At 36.3% G+C, this 17,227-nt stretch overlaps 1 protein-coding gene across 3 annotated transcripts in view; it reads left to right on the forward strand.

The window, feature by feature from the left end:
* The window catches only part of LRRC7 (leucine rich repeat containing 7), a 561,823-nt gene that overhangs the window by 215,942 nt on the left and 328,654 nt on the right, over nt 1-17,227 (forward strand). For all 3 annotated transcript variants that reach the window (XM_077776423.1, XM_077776421.1, XM_077776422.1), the window contains exon 6: nt 3,657-3,859. In XM_077776423.1, coding sequence (XP_077632549.1) covers nt 3,657-3,859 — 203 coding nt within the window. The remainder of the gene's footprint in view (nt 1-3,656; nt 3,860-17,227) is intronic.

The following is a 17,227-nucleotide window of genomic DNA, read 5'->3' on the forward strand; positions in this document are numbered from 1 at the left end:
ATGTGATTGAATTACAGTAGTATATAGTCATAATAAAATAAATCCTATAAATTTAAAATGAAATTTCTGTGTATGTACTTTTACTTGGTGAGAATAGAAGTGTGTTGGAATTTATTAGAAGAAAGTTAAACCACATTATATGTTTGAAACCTACAATGGGTGGCTGGGTGACTTAATCAGTTAAACATCTGGCTCTTGATTTTGGCTCAAGTCATGATCTCACGGTTTGTGGGATCGAGCCCCATGTCAGGCTCTGTGCTGACAGCTAGCTCAGAGCCTGGAGGCTGTTTCAGATTTTGTGTCTCCCTCTCTCTCTGACCCTCCCCTGCTCATGCTCTCTCTCTCTCTCTCTCTCCAGAAATAAATAAAAACATTAAAAAAACTATTGAAAAATCAAGGAGTAAAACTATAGTCAAGTTATTTAGAAATTTAGAATGAAGAAAAGCTCAAAAATTGAAAGCTCTTAGTTATAGGGAGCATAAATCAGGAATGAAAGCAGTTATAGTTAAGAAATAGTCCAGTTAATGAGATACCAAAGTCATCAAAGAGTGAAGAGGAGTATTCAAGAACTGGTAAATGAATGGTATGAAGAGAGGAAGGATGTTACTGCTAGGTAATGAGACCATCAAAGGAACAGGGGTTTTATAGAATGAGAGAAGAGCAGTAGTTTTTTAGAGAGCAAGGGGTAACAATTCCACTTTCTAGCACTGAAGTATTTAAGGCATGAGAATGTCAGCATGCTCTACTTTTAAAGGCTACAAGTGAACCAAGTTTTATTTGAGACTATGAGGGAGCATTCAGTGAAGATGACAAGGCTCAATGAAGTTTTTGACATGGTATAAGGTACATTCTTGGTGTTCACTGAGAGTAGAAAAGAGAGAAACCGGGCCAAGGGAGAACTTCAGTACATTGTGGGGATGAGAGAAGGGATACAAAGGATGACCAGAAGAGCCTCCATTTGGGGGCTTTCATTAAAGGGAAAGCAGTCTTAGTGAACTGAGTTCCAAAAGTCTTGGTGGATAGTGGATCCTCTAGCCAAATGGTTTAGGTGCAAGCCTGGGTATTCTTTTTTGTCTCAATTTATAATAAAAAATTTGCAGTGTAAGCAGCATACAAGTATCAAGATATATCACATGGTTCAACACAATAGGGTGAGTGCAAAGCACTGGACAACACAGTCATGGACAATTGATTGCACATTCATCTGTGGGTCAGTGAGGCAGACAGGGCATGTATATACCTTGGGTCAGCTCTATGACATTAAGCTGGGTGGTTGGTGTGAGTATTAGTGATTTAAATTAAAAACCTGAGAATCTTTCAAGACCTCTCCCTCTCTCCACAATCTCCCCTTCCATCTCTCATTTAATCCATTACCAACATGCTGGATTTTGCTTCCAAAATGTCTTTCTAATCCATCACTTCTCTCGATCCTTGCTGTTATTCTCATTATCTAAGCCATCATCACTTAACTTTACAACTGTAATAACTTCAACAAACATTTACTAGGTGCCTAATATGTGTCACGTATTTACTAGGCATTTACTGGCTGCCTAGTATGTGCTAAAGCCCACGTAGAGACATGGAAGCCACCAACCAACAAGGATTTCAAGTGTCAAGTGAAATAACAGTTACAAAACCTTTGTTTCAGATTCCTAGAAATATAAAATGTTCAAGAGCTAGAAAGTAATGAAGAAGAAAGGTCATTTTTTTAAATGTTTGTACTTGGCCTTCTACACAATGCCAAGGGCAGATAGCCATCTATGAGTTCTAACTCATAAACCTGTCCCCTAAATATCATTTTATTAATTTCAGAAGTTAAAACTTGGGCTGAATGTCCAACATCTCCTAAGTATTTTCTACTCATTCCTCTACAAATATGATTTGACCTGAGCAACTTAAAAAGCAAAATCTGGGGCACCTGGGTGACTCTGTTAGTTAAGTGTCTGACTTCATCTCAGGTCATGATTTCATGGTTCATGAGATAGAGCCCATGTCAGGCTCTGTGCTGACAGAGCAGAGCCTGCTTGGGACTCTCTCTCCCTCTCTCTCTGACTCTCTCTCTCAAAATAAATAAAGAAATAAAAAGCAAAATTCTATATTGTTTTTATAAACTTACTACTTTCTAGCAATAAACTTATGCTAGTAAGTCAAATAAATCAACCAAAAAAAAGTGCATGTTTCAAATTAATGCTCATTTAGTACTACTCTGTAACTGGCAAACTGTACTGTGTCTGTTAATTCAAAGATAAATAAGAACTTTTCTTCAAAGAACTCACGCAGTGGGGAAATAGAATACATATTTGGGAAGAAATGTGATTAGTGCTTTGGGAACTCAGAGGAAGACTCTAATCATTCTTCCTGGAGAGACATTCACAGAGATAGTGACCTTTCAGTCAGAATGAGAAGTGCTTCAGGGGTGCCTGGGTGGCTCAGTCGGTTAAGCGTCCGACTTTGGTTCAGGTCATGATCTCACGATTTGTGGGTTTGAGTCCTGTGTTGGGCTCTGTCCTGAGAGCTAGCTCAGAGCCTGGAGCCTGTTTCAGATTCTGTATCTCTCTCTCTCTCTCTCTCTCTCTCTCTCTCTCTCTCTCTCTCTCTCTCTCTCTCAGAAATAAAAGCATTAAAAAAAATAAAAAAAGAATGAGAAGTGCTTCAAGCAAGTTATCTGTAGCTTATGGTATTTGGGCGGGAGTGAAGGGGGTCCTAAATATATTCATCTATTCATTCATGAATTCATTTGTTAAATCTACATTTGTTATCAAATCTCTACTATATGTCAAGCCCCATGACAAGTGCAAAACAAATAAAACACTCTTTCTACTCTCAAGAGACTTACATTCTAGAAGAATGACATGAAAATCAATACTTTTAATAAAGTGTTACAAAAACATGGTATAGGCTTTTCAGGATTATATGGCATTTGGGCAGTTTAACCTAGACAAAGATGTTACAGGAATTTCTGCCATGATTATAACTTGTTTTCTCCTAGTGAAATCATAGGATTCATAAAGCCAGGCTATCATTCTTAAGCAAATAACCAATCTAACTCTAATCTGTAGTTCCAATAGAATAGAAGCTTCATGAAAACAGGGACTTTGTTCAATTCATTACTCTATCCCACTAACTAGATCAGTGCCTGGAATATAGTGGTTATTTGATAAATATACGTTCACTAATGGAATGAATTTGTGGGTAAAAAAGAGGTTATCATAAATCTTAGGGATGAAATTGGAATATTTTGGCAGAAAAACTACATTTTCCCCCAATAAATTTTAGATGTTTATGTTCTGCAGTGTAATTTATGTAAAATTAAAAATTATAGATTCTTGTGTCAAGTGAGAAGTATGGTGATTGCACAGAGTCAGGTTTGTGTTCTGACTAGATTCTGCCATTCCAAAGCTGCATGATGATGGGAAATCTCTTAATTTCTGTGAATTCCATTTCTTTGTTAAATGGGAATAAAACCTAGCTCACCTACATACAGGGCTGTTCAAGTGTTAATGATGTAATGCATACACATGTACTATATAAACGTTATAGCATTACTTAATTATGAAATTTATACCAAAATTAAATTTCTAAGGCTTTAATTATTGCAGGAATTCCCTCCAAAGGAAGACAATTAAGCAGTTTTTTTTTTCTCTCTTTTTCTCTAGTGCAGTGCCTGGAGATGACCACCAAACGGAAAATCATCGGCCGACTGGTGCCGTGCCGATGTTTCCGAGGTGAAGAAGAAATCATCTCAGTTTTAGACTACTCCCACTGCAGCCTTCAGCAGGTGCCAAAGGAGGTCTTTAACTTTGAGCGGACATTAGAGGAGCTTTATCTAGATGCCAATCAAATTGAAGAACTACCTAAGGTAATTTTTGACAAAACCTAAAATATATACCGTAAATAAGTATTTCATAATTTCAGAGACTTCGCTAATGATAATATGAACTATAGCCTTCTATCTGGATAATTGACAAATTGTTTGAACAGATACAACTTCCCCAATATTCTTCTTAACTTTTACTACCACTCCACTTATCATTTCATGTGATATGCTTATAACCCATTGAACTCCATGGAAATCATCATTTTATTAATTATGCTTTATTTTAATTTAAAATGGCCTTCACAAAAATAGATTTAGATCAATATTGGTGAGCCAAGATCAATAGTCATGTTTGGAAAGGAAAGGAAAAATATGACAGTCTATTCTAGAACTGTAATTTATATGTTGTATGTTAAGGTAACATTGTTCTAAACCTTTGAATTATATGTTCTAAATCTGAGAAATATTTTTACACACACACACGTGCACACAAACATACACTATTATGAAAAGCATACTGTTGTTTCTGGAATTTGGAATCTTTGATTATTATAGACATCACTGAATTTATATGGCATACAACTATAAGCATAGTGTAGCTAAAAATTTTAACTAATATCAAACTTTGCACACACAGACACACATGCACACACACATACACTGCCATTATGACATTGTGCTATGCAAAGAAAATGTCCTTCTTCTCCACTGCAGAAAAGATTGGATAAGAGAGTAGTTGACACAGACCTAAACCATACATCAGGGAGGTTCATATTCTAAATCTTTGTATATTAATGATCATCTAAATAAGTGATTCATATTATGTAGTTGGTATGGCATTTACCTGTGAAGGATTTATACCATGGCTCAGAGGGAAAAAAATGTCTTGCAATACAAAATATCTTGCTAAAAAATGCATATTAAATACCTAGGAACCAGAAAATGAAATTTCCATAATAAAAGCTAGCTTCATTATCAAATTCTGAGAATAATGTGCTGATCAAAACAAATTATGATTAATTGTTCTCACTTATTATGAATTAGGTATTTACATAATACTTCAGAGACAGGCAGTATTTAATGTGTGTTTCAAAACCAGAATACGTCATTTTTGACAATCAAAGTATATAATGTCATCTTGGATCTTTGGTCAGGAGTTGTGGGTCAGGCCTAAAGGAAGTTTTAACCGTATAGATTAGCATGTAGATGCACATCGAGTAGACACTGGTACGAACTTAGCTTTTTCTCCCAAAGACTATGAACTTCTTGAGGGCAGAGATGGCATCGTATTCATCTTTGCCTCCCTGTGCAGGAGCTTGCATGGTGACTTTCACATAATAGACACTCAATCTGTTTGGTGTTGCCACCAGGTGAAACAATGCAGAGAACTTCATGTATTACAGAATTTGATTAGCAAAACTGTATAAGGTTTAAATGATTCATAAACGTGACATTTAACTTGAATTTAGAAAAATAAGTACAATCATTTTTGTAGAGTGGTCTAATATAAGATTACCGGATTAAGTAAAAGATATGCCATGAAATTTGAATTTTAAGCTAAAAATCAGAAAGTTTGTGGTATATTTTTGACTCCAAGAAAAAAATATATATATATGGTTCCAATATTGCATTTGATATACTAAAAAATGGTTATTTAGCTTGGCATCCTGTATTTTTATTCGTTAAATCTTGACACCCCTAAGCCAAGTAATTATTTAAAATCTTTTTCTGGATCCATGCCACAAATTCTGTAAGGCAAATAGCAAAAGCATGGCTTACTTTTTTTAAGTTTATTTATGTATTTTGAGAGAGAGGTTGGGGAGGGGGGGAGGAAAGGAGGGAAGGAGGCAGAGAGAGAGAATCTCAAGCAGGCTCCAGGGCTTGAAATCACAAACCATGTGATCATGACCTGAGCTAAGTCAGATGCTTCACTAACTGAGCCACCCTGGCACCCCCAAAACATGCTTTATTAGTTAAGCGAGTATTTATTTAGTATCTGTACTTACTACACAGTGTTTGGGTTTTAGGGATGGTACAAGAGACATAAATCTTAATCCTTACTCTCCAGGATCTAACATCCTAATGACAGAGAAAACTGAAGCATTAGAGGCAAAAGCACAAGAATGTGTAATCAGAGCCTAAGAGCCAAATGCCATTGGTAAAGAAGAGTTTCATCTTGTAGGCAGAGTGAGAGGGCTTGACCAAAAGGTATAGATGCAAAATTTAAACTGGTTTATATGGAGGGAGAGAGGAGAGGAACAGCAGAACTATGAAGAGTCTGGAGCTGCAGTTACATGTGAGGGAGTGCTAACAATATGTAGGTAGAGGAGAGAGAGCAGGGAAGACCCAGATTAGGTAAGGTCTTGAGAGTTGACAGCATTGTTTGACTGGAAGCATTAGGCAGATAATGTGATTGGTGAGCTTACACATCAAGTAAGTAACTAAGAGCCTAAGTGAGCTTGAGTTAACAATACATAAAAATTGGGTGGCTCAGTTGGTTAGGTGTTTGGCTCTTGATTTTTGCTCAGGTCAGATCTCATGGTTCATGAGTTCGAGTCCCACGTTGGGCTCCATGGCCAATGATACAGAGCCTGTATCTCTCTCTCTCTCTCCCTCTCTCTCTCTGCCCCTTCCCCTCTTGTGCTCTTTCTCTCTCAAGATAAATAAATAAACTTAAAAGATAATAATACAAGTGAACCAAAGACTCAGTGTAATTTCCCAGCATATTAAATTAAGGAAAAATGTTTATCTTTTATTATTGGTATGCTTTATATATTTCAAAGATTTTTCACATAATCTCCCAAGGTTTCTTTGAGTTTCAAATTCAAAGTTGTTGCTAAAACAAGCCTGTGTTACTTTCTTCCAATGCATTTGATATTGAGATACGATCTAAAGTATCTAACATTGAGATATGATCATAATAGTACATGGATATATCTGTGCAGATTAGAAAAGTAAGAAGTTAAGACATGAAAACTCACTCTTTTTCTGAGAAGGGCAAGAAAGTCCTTATTTGTTCTTAGGTCTCATTGGCTTTATTGTGTTGCATGTTCATTGCTGATCCAATCCCTTTGTTGTGAAATCTACTATGGCAAGAAAAATGAGATTACTTTGAGTTAAACAATGAGGGGTCACCTCTGTGGATTTTTGATTGCTGGTTGAAACACAAAGCACAAAGGGAAAGGGTGCAAGGACTCTAGGGGAGATTACCACAGTGCACACTTCAAACAAAATGTTATATAATCATTGCTTTGTGGGGAAATGTTTTTAATCAGACAATTTATAAAGTTTTTTAAGGATTTGTAGACAAAGTATCGAGTCTCTAGGGAGTTTAACCTTTAAAGTTAAATGAAATAAAACTCTTTTTGTCTGCCATCTTATTTTATTGTTTTCTTTGTGTTTCCCTGACATTGTTACCATGGTGACTTCAATTTTGTTGAGTACTTGAGATAGCTATTTGTTTTTTTGATATTACATTATAGTAAGAATTACCTTTTGCACATGTTTTAATTTTTTTTCTTTCTGATATTTTATACTGAGAATATTCTAGCTGGCCAAAAATTTCTATTGTAAGATGTTATACAACAGGTATGGAACAGAGTCAAGGTTAATAACATTAGAAAAAGATATGTAAAGACTGTCATAAAAGATGCAGAAATAGAAATGAAAGAACAGGAAGTTTTTTTGATTAGGGATAGTTCAATCTGTGTTACTTGATTTTCTGTAGTAAAAGGTAAAAATACAAAAGGACATGCCTTTCACACAGTGATAGAAAACTCACACAGGTAATAATTTAGTATTTTTTTGCTTGCTATTTTGAACCAGGAATTTAAAATTAGATACAGAGTAATAGACAATAACAGGTGAATATTATGTACTAAGTAGTGTGTGAAGGCAAAAGTAAAAAAAGGAATAAAGAGAAAAACTGTTGAGAAACTTCTTGAAACTGAAGAGTAACTCTAAAAAAGAGAAAAGAAATAATTTTGGAAAAGCTAATATGTGACCAAAATTGAAAGATATAGAGAGTAATTTTGGTAGATGAGTTCAATTTAACCATATATCAAAGAGGATAGAACTCTGGGCGCCTGCATGGCTTAGTTGGTTGAGGTCCAACTTCAGCTCAAGTCATTATTTCATGGTTCAAGCCCCATGTCAGGCTCTGAGCTAACAACTCAGAACCTGGAGCCTGCTTCAGATTCTGTATCTTCCTCTCTCTCTGCCCCTTCCGCACTCCTGCTCTGTCTCTGTCTCTCAAAATTAAATAAACGTTAAATTTTTTTTTTAAAAAGGATGGAACTAAATCTGAAGTACCCTACTTAAAAAATTTTCTCCACATTAAAGCTTACAACCTACTCTTGAAATATTTTAGAGATTAAGAATCTGACCCTTGGACTCAGACAAACCTGGGATTAGATCCTAGCACTGCTTTTTGGTTGGGAAGATGTTTTATTTTCTGGGAATCTCAGTTCCTTCATCAGCAAAACTGGGAAAATAATAGAGGTTACTAGTAGTTAGGTAGATGATAGATGACAGGTAGATAAATAGATGAGTATTGAGTGAGTTAATGCATGTGGAACACCTTGAATAGAGAAATATTCAATAATCAGTAATTATTATACTCCTCTCACATATGAAGGAAAATTCCCATGTTAATTACCCTGAGTAAAAGAAAAATAAGATTTTGTAACATCTCAAGATAGTTCTGGACATTGGTTTTCTAACAAAAACTCTTCTGGCATGACTTTATCTCTACCTGAAATTTCCAGTGACAGCTTCTAGGAAAACAATTCCCTGACTATAATGGGTGATAGGTTTTTGACTCTACCAGCTGCACCAGCACATTTGTGATAATATCACTGTTTTGCCTGAAAATTTCCTTGATTCACAGAATCACAATGTTGTATTATTTTTAAGTAGATACAACCTTGGGGATTATTTTATTTTGCCCTCTATTTTTACTAATAAGCAAATCCAGGCCAGGAAAGTTAATTAACTTCTCTTACACCACATAGGATATTAGATTCCTATCAAAAACTATTACCAAATACTGTTTATTCATTAGAGTAGAATATGTTTATGTTACAGTAACAATAAGTCAAAAGCTCAGTGCACAAATGAACAAAAGTTTTTCTTGGTGTCTCAGGAAACACTGCCCTATAGGAATCCAGTCAACTAATCTAAGTTTCAACCCAATGCAGAAATGTCAACTTATTATTGCTCTTGCAACACTCATTCAACCTCTTCATGAACATTTCTAGTAGTGGAAGAAATCATTGAACTAAGAAGCAGTTTAGTGTCTTATTGGAACATTCTGCTTATTAGAATGTTCAACAATATGTTAATGATGTTTGCCCATATTCATCCATCTAAAACTGGGTGAGGTACCTGGGGTGATACAAAGCTTATTAAGGCATGCCTTCTCTGGACAAGGAACTATGCTTCTGGCATTACTGCCTTGATCCTTCAAATATTTGGAAGGGATTCATATACTTTGCCTTAGAGTTCTATTCTTCTAAGACAAGTTTCCAAATTCTTTTGACATTTTTCAAAGACATCCATTCTAAATGTGTCACCATCTTGGTTACAATACTCTGGACACATTCTAATTATTAGCTTGGTTTTAGACATTGATACACCAGTTAAAAAATATCTGTCCATGTAGAAGTATTCCACAGAGGAATAAACAAAATGTAAAAGAAATCAGGAGAGAGGTCAGAGTTGGAGATGGAGTTGAGAGTCATCCACCTAGAGGTGAGAATTAAAATCAGGAGACAAGATCATGTCCCTGGAAAGGGAGAAAAAATGCAGGGAAACATATAATTAAAATTTTAAAAGCAAAATGACAGTACAAAACTACCAGAGGAACTTGCCTAGAAGTTACCTTTGTTTCCCCTTGTATATACAAGGATAAAATAGGGAAATTTTATTATGCTCATGTCAATGAGAAAAACCTCTATGGGTAAGAGAAACATGACATCTCAATATCTCAATTGATTTTGATCTAGGTGTCTATCACTTACAAAAAACTATTAGCTCATAATGAGTAGAAGAAAAAGATAGCTCTGACTGTGTAGTACTATTAAGCTAATTCTGGAAATTTCCAGTCTTCCAAGACATTTGAAATTGAATGTCATGAGCATTGTGCTTAGAAAATATGAGTTTCAAATATGAGAAAGGATAGGTTCTAGCTTCCTATCAAAATGCCATAAAACGTTCAGAAGGTCACAAAACAGGTGTCAGCATACAACGTTTAATCATACAACTATTTTAAAATAATTAGCAAGAAGACCAAAGAAACAAATATTCATTTGAATATTAAACTCTACATTCTTAAGCCTTGCTAATTTTTTGGAGACACATTGACAGTGTCTTCATGTGGCCTCTGTTGCCCCAGCCTGAACTGCCTCAGTAGATTCCACACTTCTGGACTTCAAAATCCAGCAAGGCATGAGAACTGACATTCTCTTTCTTTTGCTGAAGAAACATTTTAAAAGTCTCGTACAAGACTTTTATTATTTGATTGTAAAAAGAATACTTTCACAGCCAAATGTGGAAAACATTCATAAACGCAGAATAAATGGCATTCCTTCACAAGAAAACGTAGGCAATAAACCTATACTCTTTAAAAAAAAATAGCAGTTTTATTGAGATATAATTTACATGCCTATTAAATTCACCCTTCCAAAATGTACAGTTTAGTGGTTTTATTATATTCACAGAGTTGTACTACCATCACCACTGTCTAGTCCTAGAAAATATTAATAACCCCCTCAAAACACAGTCTACTTGTTAGCAATCACTCCTCATTTTTTGCTTCCCCTAGTCCCTGGAAATCTCTTTATGGTTGAGCCTATTTCAGACATCTCATCTAAGTGTAATCATACAATGTAGGGTCTTTTGTGACTAGCTTTTTTCCCTGTGCACAATGTTTTCCAGTTTCATTAACCTTGTAGCATTACCAGTACTTCACCCCTTTTCAAGTGCCAAGTAGTATCCCTTTGCATGGATGTGTCACATACCACTTTTACAAATAATATATATCACTTTTTGAAATGCAAACAAATTGCTAAAAGTATTATTTTCCTTTAATGCATGTGTGTAATTATTTTCTCAATACAAATGCATCAGTTTGGAGCTTTATAATCCATAGTATACATGAAGTTAAGCTCCAGTATCCAACTTCTTCAGTATTTTGTTTTCAATGAAGTAGTTGTTTAAATTCAAGTTCCTAAAGGTTTATAATAAAAAGAAAGTAAACTCTTAACAATATGAATCTAATATACAATATTGTCAGTAAACTAAGGAGTCCCAGAAAAAAATGCCTGCATATCTTCTTTAGGGAAACAGACAAATGCTGGGAAGCCAGGGACCAGGCAAGTGCTACATTAAAAAACATTGGGTGGTGGGGGCATCTGGGTGACTCAGTCAATTAAATGTCTGACTTCAGCTCAGGTCATGATCTCACAGTAGGTGAGTTCGAGCCCTGCATTGGGATCTGTGTTGACAGTGCAGAGCCTACTTTGGATCCTTTGTCTCCCTCTCTGCCCTTCCCAGCCCTCTCTCTTTTTCTCTCTCTCTTTCTCAAAAATAAATAAACATTAAAAATGTTTAATAATAAAAAAGTAAAAATAAATTAAAAATAAAAACATTGCTTGGTGCCCACTGCTCCACTTTGGTCACTCACTCAGGGCTGCATAGCTGAAGCATTGATCACCCAACCTGAGCAGTCAGGAATTTATCAAAGAGATTTTAGATGGATGGAAATTTTGTCATGGCGTGACTCCAGTCACTGGGCCATAAATAGCAGAAATCCTCACTGACTCTTCAGAAAATAAACGAGCAACAAAAATGCACCTGAATTGTGCCAGCAGCCAGCAGGTAAAATAGAGCTCAAAGTTAATGACCGGCAAATGAGCTATGACAACTGTACTGGAGCTATTTGTCCTGAGCCTGCACATGAAAGCCAAGGAAGCCCTCTGCTCAGAGATGCAGCCTTGCTCCTCCCTCTGCCACCATCCCACTGGCCTGTGCCTTCATTTCCTTCAGGTCTCTGCTCAGACATCACCTTACCAGAGAAGTTTTGACCTTCTATGAAATAACAATACCCGGCACCACTACCACCACCACTTGATCCTCTCGACAAAATTTAAGACTTAATTATAGCTCTTGATTTCTTGTACAATTCAGTTGTGTTAGCCAGTATTAAGATACTGCCTAAATACTTAATCATTGCTATAAAACATCAGCATAGATAGCTTCCTCTGATAAGTCTGTTATTTTAGACACTAAATGGTTATTGTTATGGCTAATAGTTGTTAGTTATTTTACCAATGAGTAAGACCTTTGATGGTGGCCAGAGGTGAGGAAGGACAGGAAAAATTAGAGTATATCAGCATAGGACACAGAAAAAACTCTCATTTAATGGTGATTCATTTGTTTAATTTTTGATGCTGATTCTGGGAGTAGAAATGAGGTAGGGTAATTTTTGTGGCTTCTCCATAATCCATGATCTAATACCCTCCAGTCTGCATTTTGTGTTTTAATCTCACAACCCTAGGGTTGTGCCTATTTCGGACATCTCATCTAAGTGTAATCATACAACATAGGGCCTTTTGACACTGGTTTTTTTCACTGAACATAATGTTTTCCATTAGGTATTTAATCCATATAAATTAGATGTGTTGCATATTTTCTCAAATTAAGAAATGTGTTCTCTGACTAAACAGTCCAAGCAGGGATGTCATGGAGCGTATTTTTACATATGTGGGCATAGAAGAGGAATAAACCCTCTAAAATTCTTTCAAACTTAATGTTTTGTGATTCACTCAGTTGAGATTCCTTTTAAATAGATAATGATAAGCAATAGAAGGAAGTGTTCTGACAAACAGAATAGTGACTGTAATCACTGGTTATGGTCACATAATAACGGAACAGTGTAAAAAGGTATAGAGAAAGTGGGCCTAGGTTTAAACACAAGTTCTGATACTAGTTAGCTATGTACCTTCAGACATATTAACCCCTTTGAACCTTTGCTTCTTCATTCCCAGTAGATGTGAACACATTTGTTCCTGTTCATTTCTGAGCATTGTGGTGAGGATCCAATAACATAAAGGATCTGAAAGCTCTATGAGAACAGTAAAATGAAAAATAACTCTTGCGTAAAGAGAAATGGCTTAGTTTGGTAAGAAAGGGCACACATTTGATGAAGTTGATTTACTTCATTAATATAAATTTAGACAAACCCAATGGTACAACCACAAAAAAATTTAATTGATAAAAAAAATGATGAGGATTTTCTTTGAATATGGATTTATAGTTGTCTCGGTTTTCTTTTTATTTGTTTTTTGAATTATAAGCCACAAAAACCAACTGACCATTTTAGGTAAAGATGAACATTTATTGGAAATATTTCAGGGGCTCTTTAACTTAATAGGGCCTGGGGAACCTTACCTGGGAAGACGATAAGAACCAAGAGAGCTCTGGGTTGCTGCACAGAATCCACAGGACAGTAGCAGGATGGGTCACACACCGCTGCTCTTGTGAAGAACACAACCTCCAAACACCTCTGTGTAATCATGAAGCTTGTCCAAGATACAAATTCCAGATTCCTCCCAAATTAATATACAATGAGAGATGCCTTTGAAAGGAAGGTCAAGGTTCTAATGGAAAAAGAGGAGAATGGATGCTCGACAAGCAAAAAACCGTGTTCTCTAATGTTTTACATATCATATATCTTCAATTTAATTGATTCTTTTTTTCTTTTTATTCACTGGTATTTGCTAACCAGGATTCAGGAGTCTGAGGGCATGTTTTCCTGAGGCCTTTAAATACAATTATTGAAATCAACCGCACTTGCTTAGGTTGTGAGAAATCTACTGAGATCAAAGGAGCTACAGAAGATTTATTTTAGGGCACACAAGTCTCAAAATGCTAATTTATGATTCTAACTTTATCAAAACTTGAATGGTAATTGATCCTTTTTTTCCTACTCCAAGGAATCTTTCAAAATGGAAGGCACTGCTTTTATCACCATAGTTGCTGATTAAACAATTGTCATGATTGAGAAATATGAAAAGCCTTGCCCCAGATTAAACATGGCCTAAATTTACAAACGGCAAACATGAAAACTGTCACTTGTTTAATAAAGTTGCCTCTGTTTTTAAACTGCACATTAGCAAATAATTCCTTAAGTATATCCATAACGTTGGCATTTTACATGAGTGAATGGTCTTACATATAGCTATGGATGCCCCTGCCTTAACCTCACAAGGAGTATCCTCAACTAGTGAGTTCAGAATGGCTCCCAACACATGGAGGGCTCTTCTAAGATCCTGGATTTAAATAAGGGGGGAAAAAAGACCTTTTCAGTTCTATCACTCCCTCAAAGATACTCATGGTGCATCACTCTCTCCTCTGGTGCCAAAGGTATGGAATTTATCTGAGTATGTAAAACCATGTCCAGAATGGCACTCTCACGTGAGCAATGCATACGTAATCAAAATTTGACTCTAAAGTATCTTTCTTCAAATGTGTTCTTTTATTACAATTACTTTGGCATTTAATTGTGTAGCTTTTTTTTAAATAAATAAATAATGTAGGTGGGCTCTATAGGAGTTTAAAGGAAAGTGAGATGAAGAAAAAATTTGTTAAAACCATAGTTTATATGCAAAGATTTTAGATCATTGTTATCATATTCCAATTTCTATTTTTGTGTAAAATATTTTGCTGTTTGAAAGTTTACAGTATCAACTTCTCATATTTAAGTGTCAGTGAGAAACTAGGACATCCATAGTACCCCAGTCATTTTTTAAAACTGTTTTACAGTCTTCCAACTGAAATCTTACTTATCCTATCACTTATTTCTTACCTTTACCCAATATTAAATCTTATTGAAATCTGATTAAACAACCCATTTGCTGAATTTTACTGCCAAATTTTTGGAAATGGTATATAAAAACAAATTTTAGATAAAACATATCCATTGTGGGGCATCTGGGCAGCTCAGTCAGCTAAGTGACCGACTTCAGCTTAGTTCATGATCTCATGTTTTGTGAGATTGAGCCCCATGTCAGACTCTGCTGACATCTCAGAGCCTGGAGCCTGCTTCTCTCTCCCTCTCTCTGCCCTCCCCTGCTCATGCTCGCGCTCTCTCTCTCTCTCTCTCTCAAAAATAAATAAACATTAAAAAGTTTTAAATATATTCACTGATTTGTTCATTCATCCAGCAAACAGTTCATGAATAACAATTAGGTATAGACAAACAAACTGTTCTAGGTACCAGAGATACATTATTGAGCATGACCTACAAATTCCTATTTTCACAAAATCTGTATTGCTGAAAAAAGAGAATGGAAGTGATTTTTTAAAAGAAAATGTTAGGTAACAGTGAGTGCCATGATGGAAATAAAGCAGAGGAATTATGTTGTGCTTTGGGTGACAGAGAGGAGTCAACCATGCAGATCTCAGAAAGAGCATTCCAGGTAGAAGGAATACTGTAAGGCAGGAATGAGTGCAGCATGTTCAATAAGCAGAAAGAAGGTGGAGGTGTATTGAGTAAGGGGAAGAAGGGTACAAGATGTAGGAGGAGAGGTAGGGAGTTAGTGGGGCTAAATCATGCAAATTCAAGTAAGCCAGGGAAGAACTTAAGATTTTATTCTAAGTGAGATGTGGGGCCACTGAAGGATTTTAAGATAAAATGTGGTGTGAAATAATTTATATTTTAAAAAATACCACTCTGGCTGAAGTGTGGGAATACACTGTAACTAGTAGAGAGTACGGGTGAAGAGATTAGAGGCTATGGTAGTTATTCAGGTGAGAAGTTGGTAGTTTCAACTAGGTTGATAGAAGTGAAGAAAAAAGAAACAGTTCAGACTAAACTTTGTAGGTAAAGTTAATAGGATTTGCTAAAGGCATGGATTTGAGAGATAGGATATAAGGACCTGCAGCGAGATTTAGAAGGAGAACAAGGAGGGGTGCCTGGGTAGCTCAATTGGTTGAGGACTGAGCGTCCCACTTTGGCTCAGGTCATGATCTCATGGTTCGTGGGTTCGGGCCCTGAGTCGGGCTCTTGCTGACAGCCAGCTCAGAGCCTTGAGACTGTTTTGGATTCTGTATCTCTCTCTGACCCTCCCCTGTTCGCGCTCTCTCTCTCTCTCTCTCTCTCAGAAATAAAACATTAAACAAATTTTTTAGAAAGAGAACAAAGAGAGAAAGGGGTGCTGTGGGTATAGGGGAGGAAATCGCTTGTTGTCTAGAAGCCAGAAGAGAACAGAAGGTGTTCTCAGAAGAGGGAGTGGCAAACCAAGAAACTGACTAAAATGACAGAGGAGGGACCATTGTATTTGCTAGTGTGGGAGTAATTAATGACCCTGATAAGAGTAACAGCACAGAAACCTAATGAAGTGGATTGAAAAGAAAATGGAGATACACATCTTTCTTAAAAGGCTATACTATCAGGAAAGGCTGAGGCAAACTAGAGAGAAGTTTGAGGTCAAGATAAGTATTTTGTTTGTTTGTTTTAACATCGGCATTAGAGCACATTTGTATACTAATGAGAAGAAATTAGAAGAAAATAATTCCAAGTCCTGAAAGTGAAAGGACAGAGAAGTCACAGAATGCATGAAGGGGTTGCCTTTGAAACAGGCATGCTTCCTCCATTTTAATGAGAGAGAAAAAAGAAAATATGGGTACAGAAGATGATGGTTTGTATGACTTTAAGGGACACGATGGAATTTGACATTAGGTTCAAATGGTAAAGGTCTCCTTGTGTTAAAGAAATGCTGGAGCCATTGAACTGAAAGGATGGGAAGTGGTGATCTTTTAAGTGAGCTGAGAAGGTGGAAAAATGGGGTGCATGAAGTTTAGGATTACAGAGGAATATAATTTACAAAGAGATTGAGGGCCTTAAATGTATAACATAGCTATATTATGTAATATTTTTGTCTTTTTAAAAAAAATTTTTAGTGTTTTATTTATTTCTGAGAAAGAGAGAAACAGCGCGATCAGGGGAAGGTCAGAGAGAGAGGGAGACACAGAATCTGAAACAGGCTCCAGGCTCTGAGCTAGCTGTCAGCACATAGCTCTGTGCAGGGCTCAAACCCACAAACCGTGAGATCATGACCTGAGCCGAAGTCGGATGCTTAACCGACTGAGCCACCCAGGCGCCCCAGTAATATTTTTGTCTTGACACGGCTGGTAGTCAAGAAACACATGCAAGAGACAAGTTAAATAACATTAGCTTATATGCCTGGACCAGTGTGTTAGCTGTAGAATCAGAAAAGAATAAAACAGGTGACAGGGCAAGTAGAGAAGGCAGGAAGTGCAATGGATATTTATTGAGCACCTACTGTGTGCTAGGCTGTTCACATGCACTAACTCTTTTATCCTCAGAACAACCCTAACAAACAGGTT

The sequence above is a fragment of the Crocuta crocuta genome, unplaced genomic scaffold (genome assembly GCF_008692635.1).
Source record: "Crocuta crocuta isolate KB4526 unplaced genomic scaffold, BGI_CrCroc_1.0 scaffold342, whole genome shotgun sequence".
NCBI classification, from domain to species: domain Eukaryota; kingdom Metazoa; phylum Chordata; class Mammalia; order Carnivora; family Hyaenidae; genus Crocuta; species Crocuta crocuta.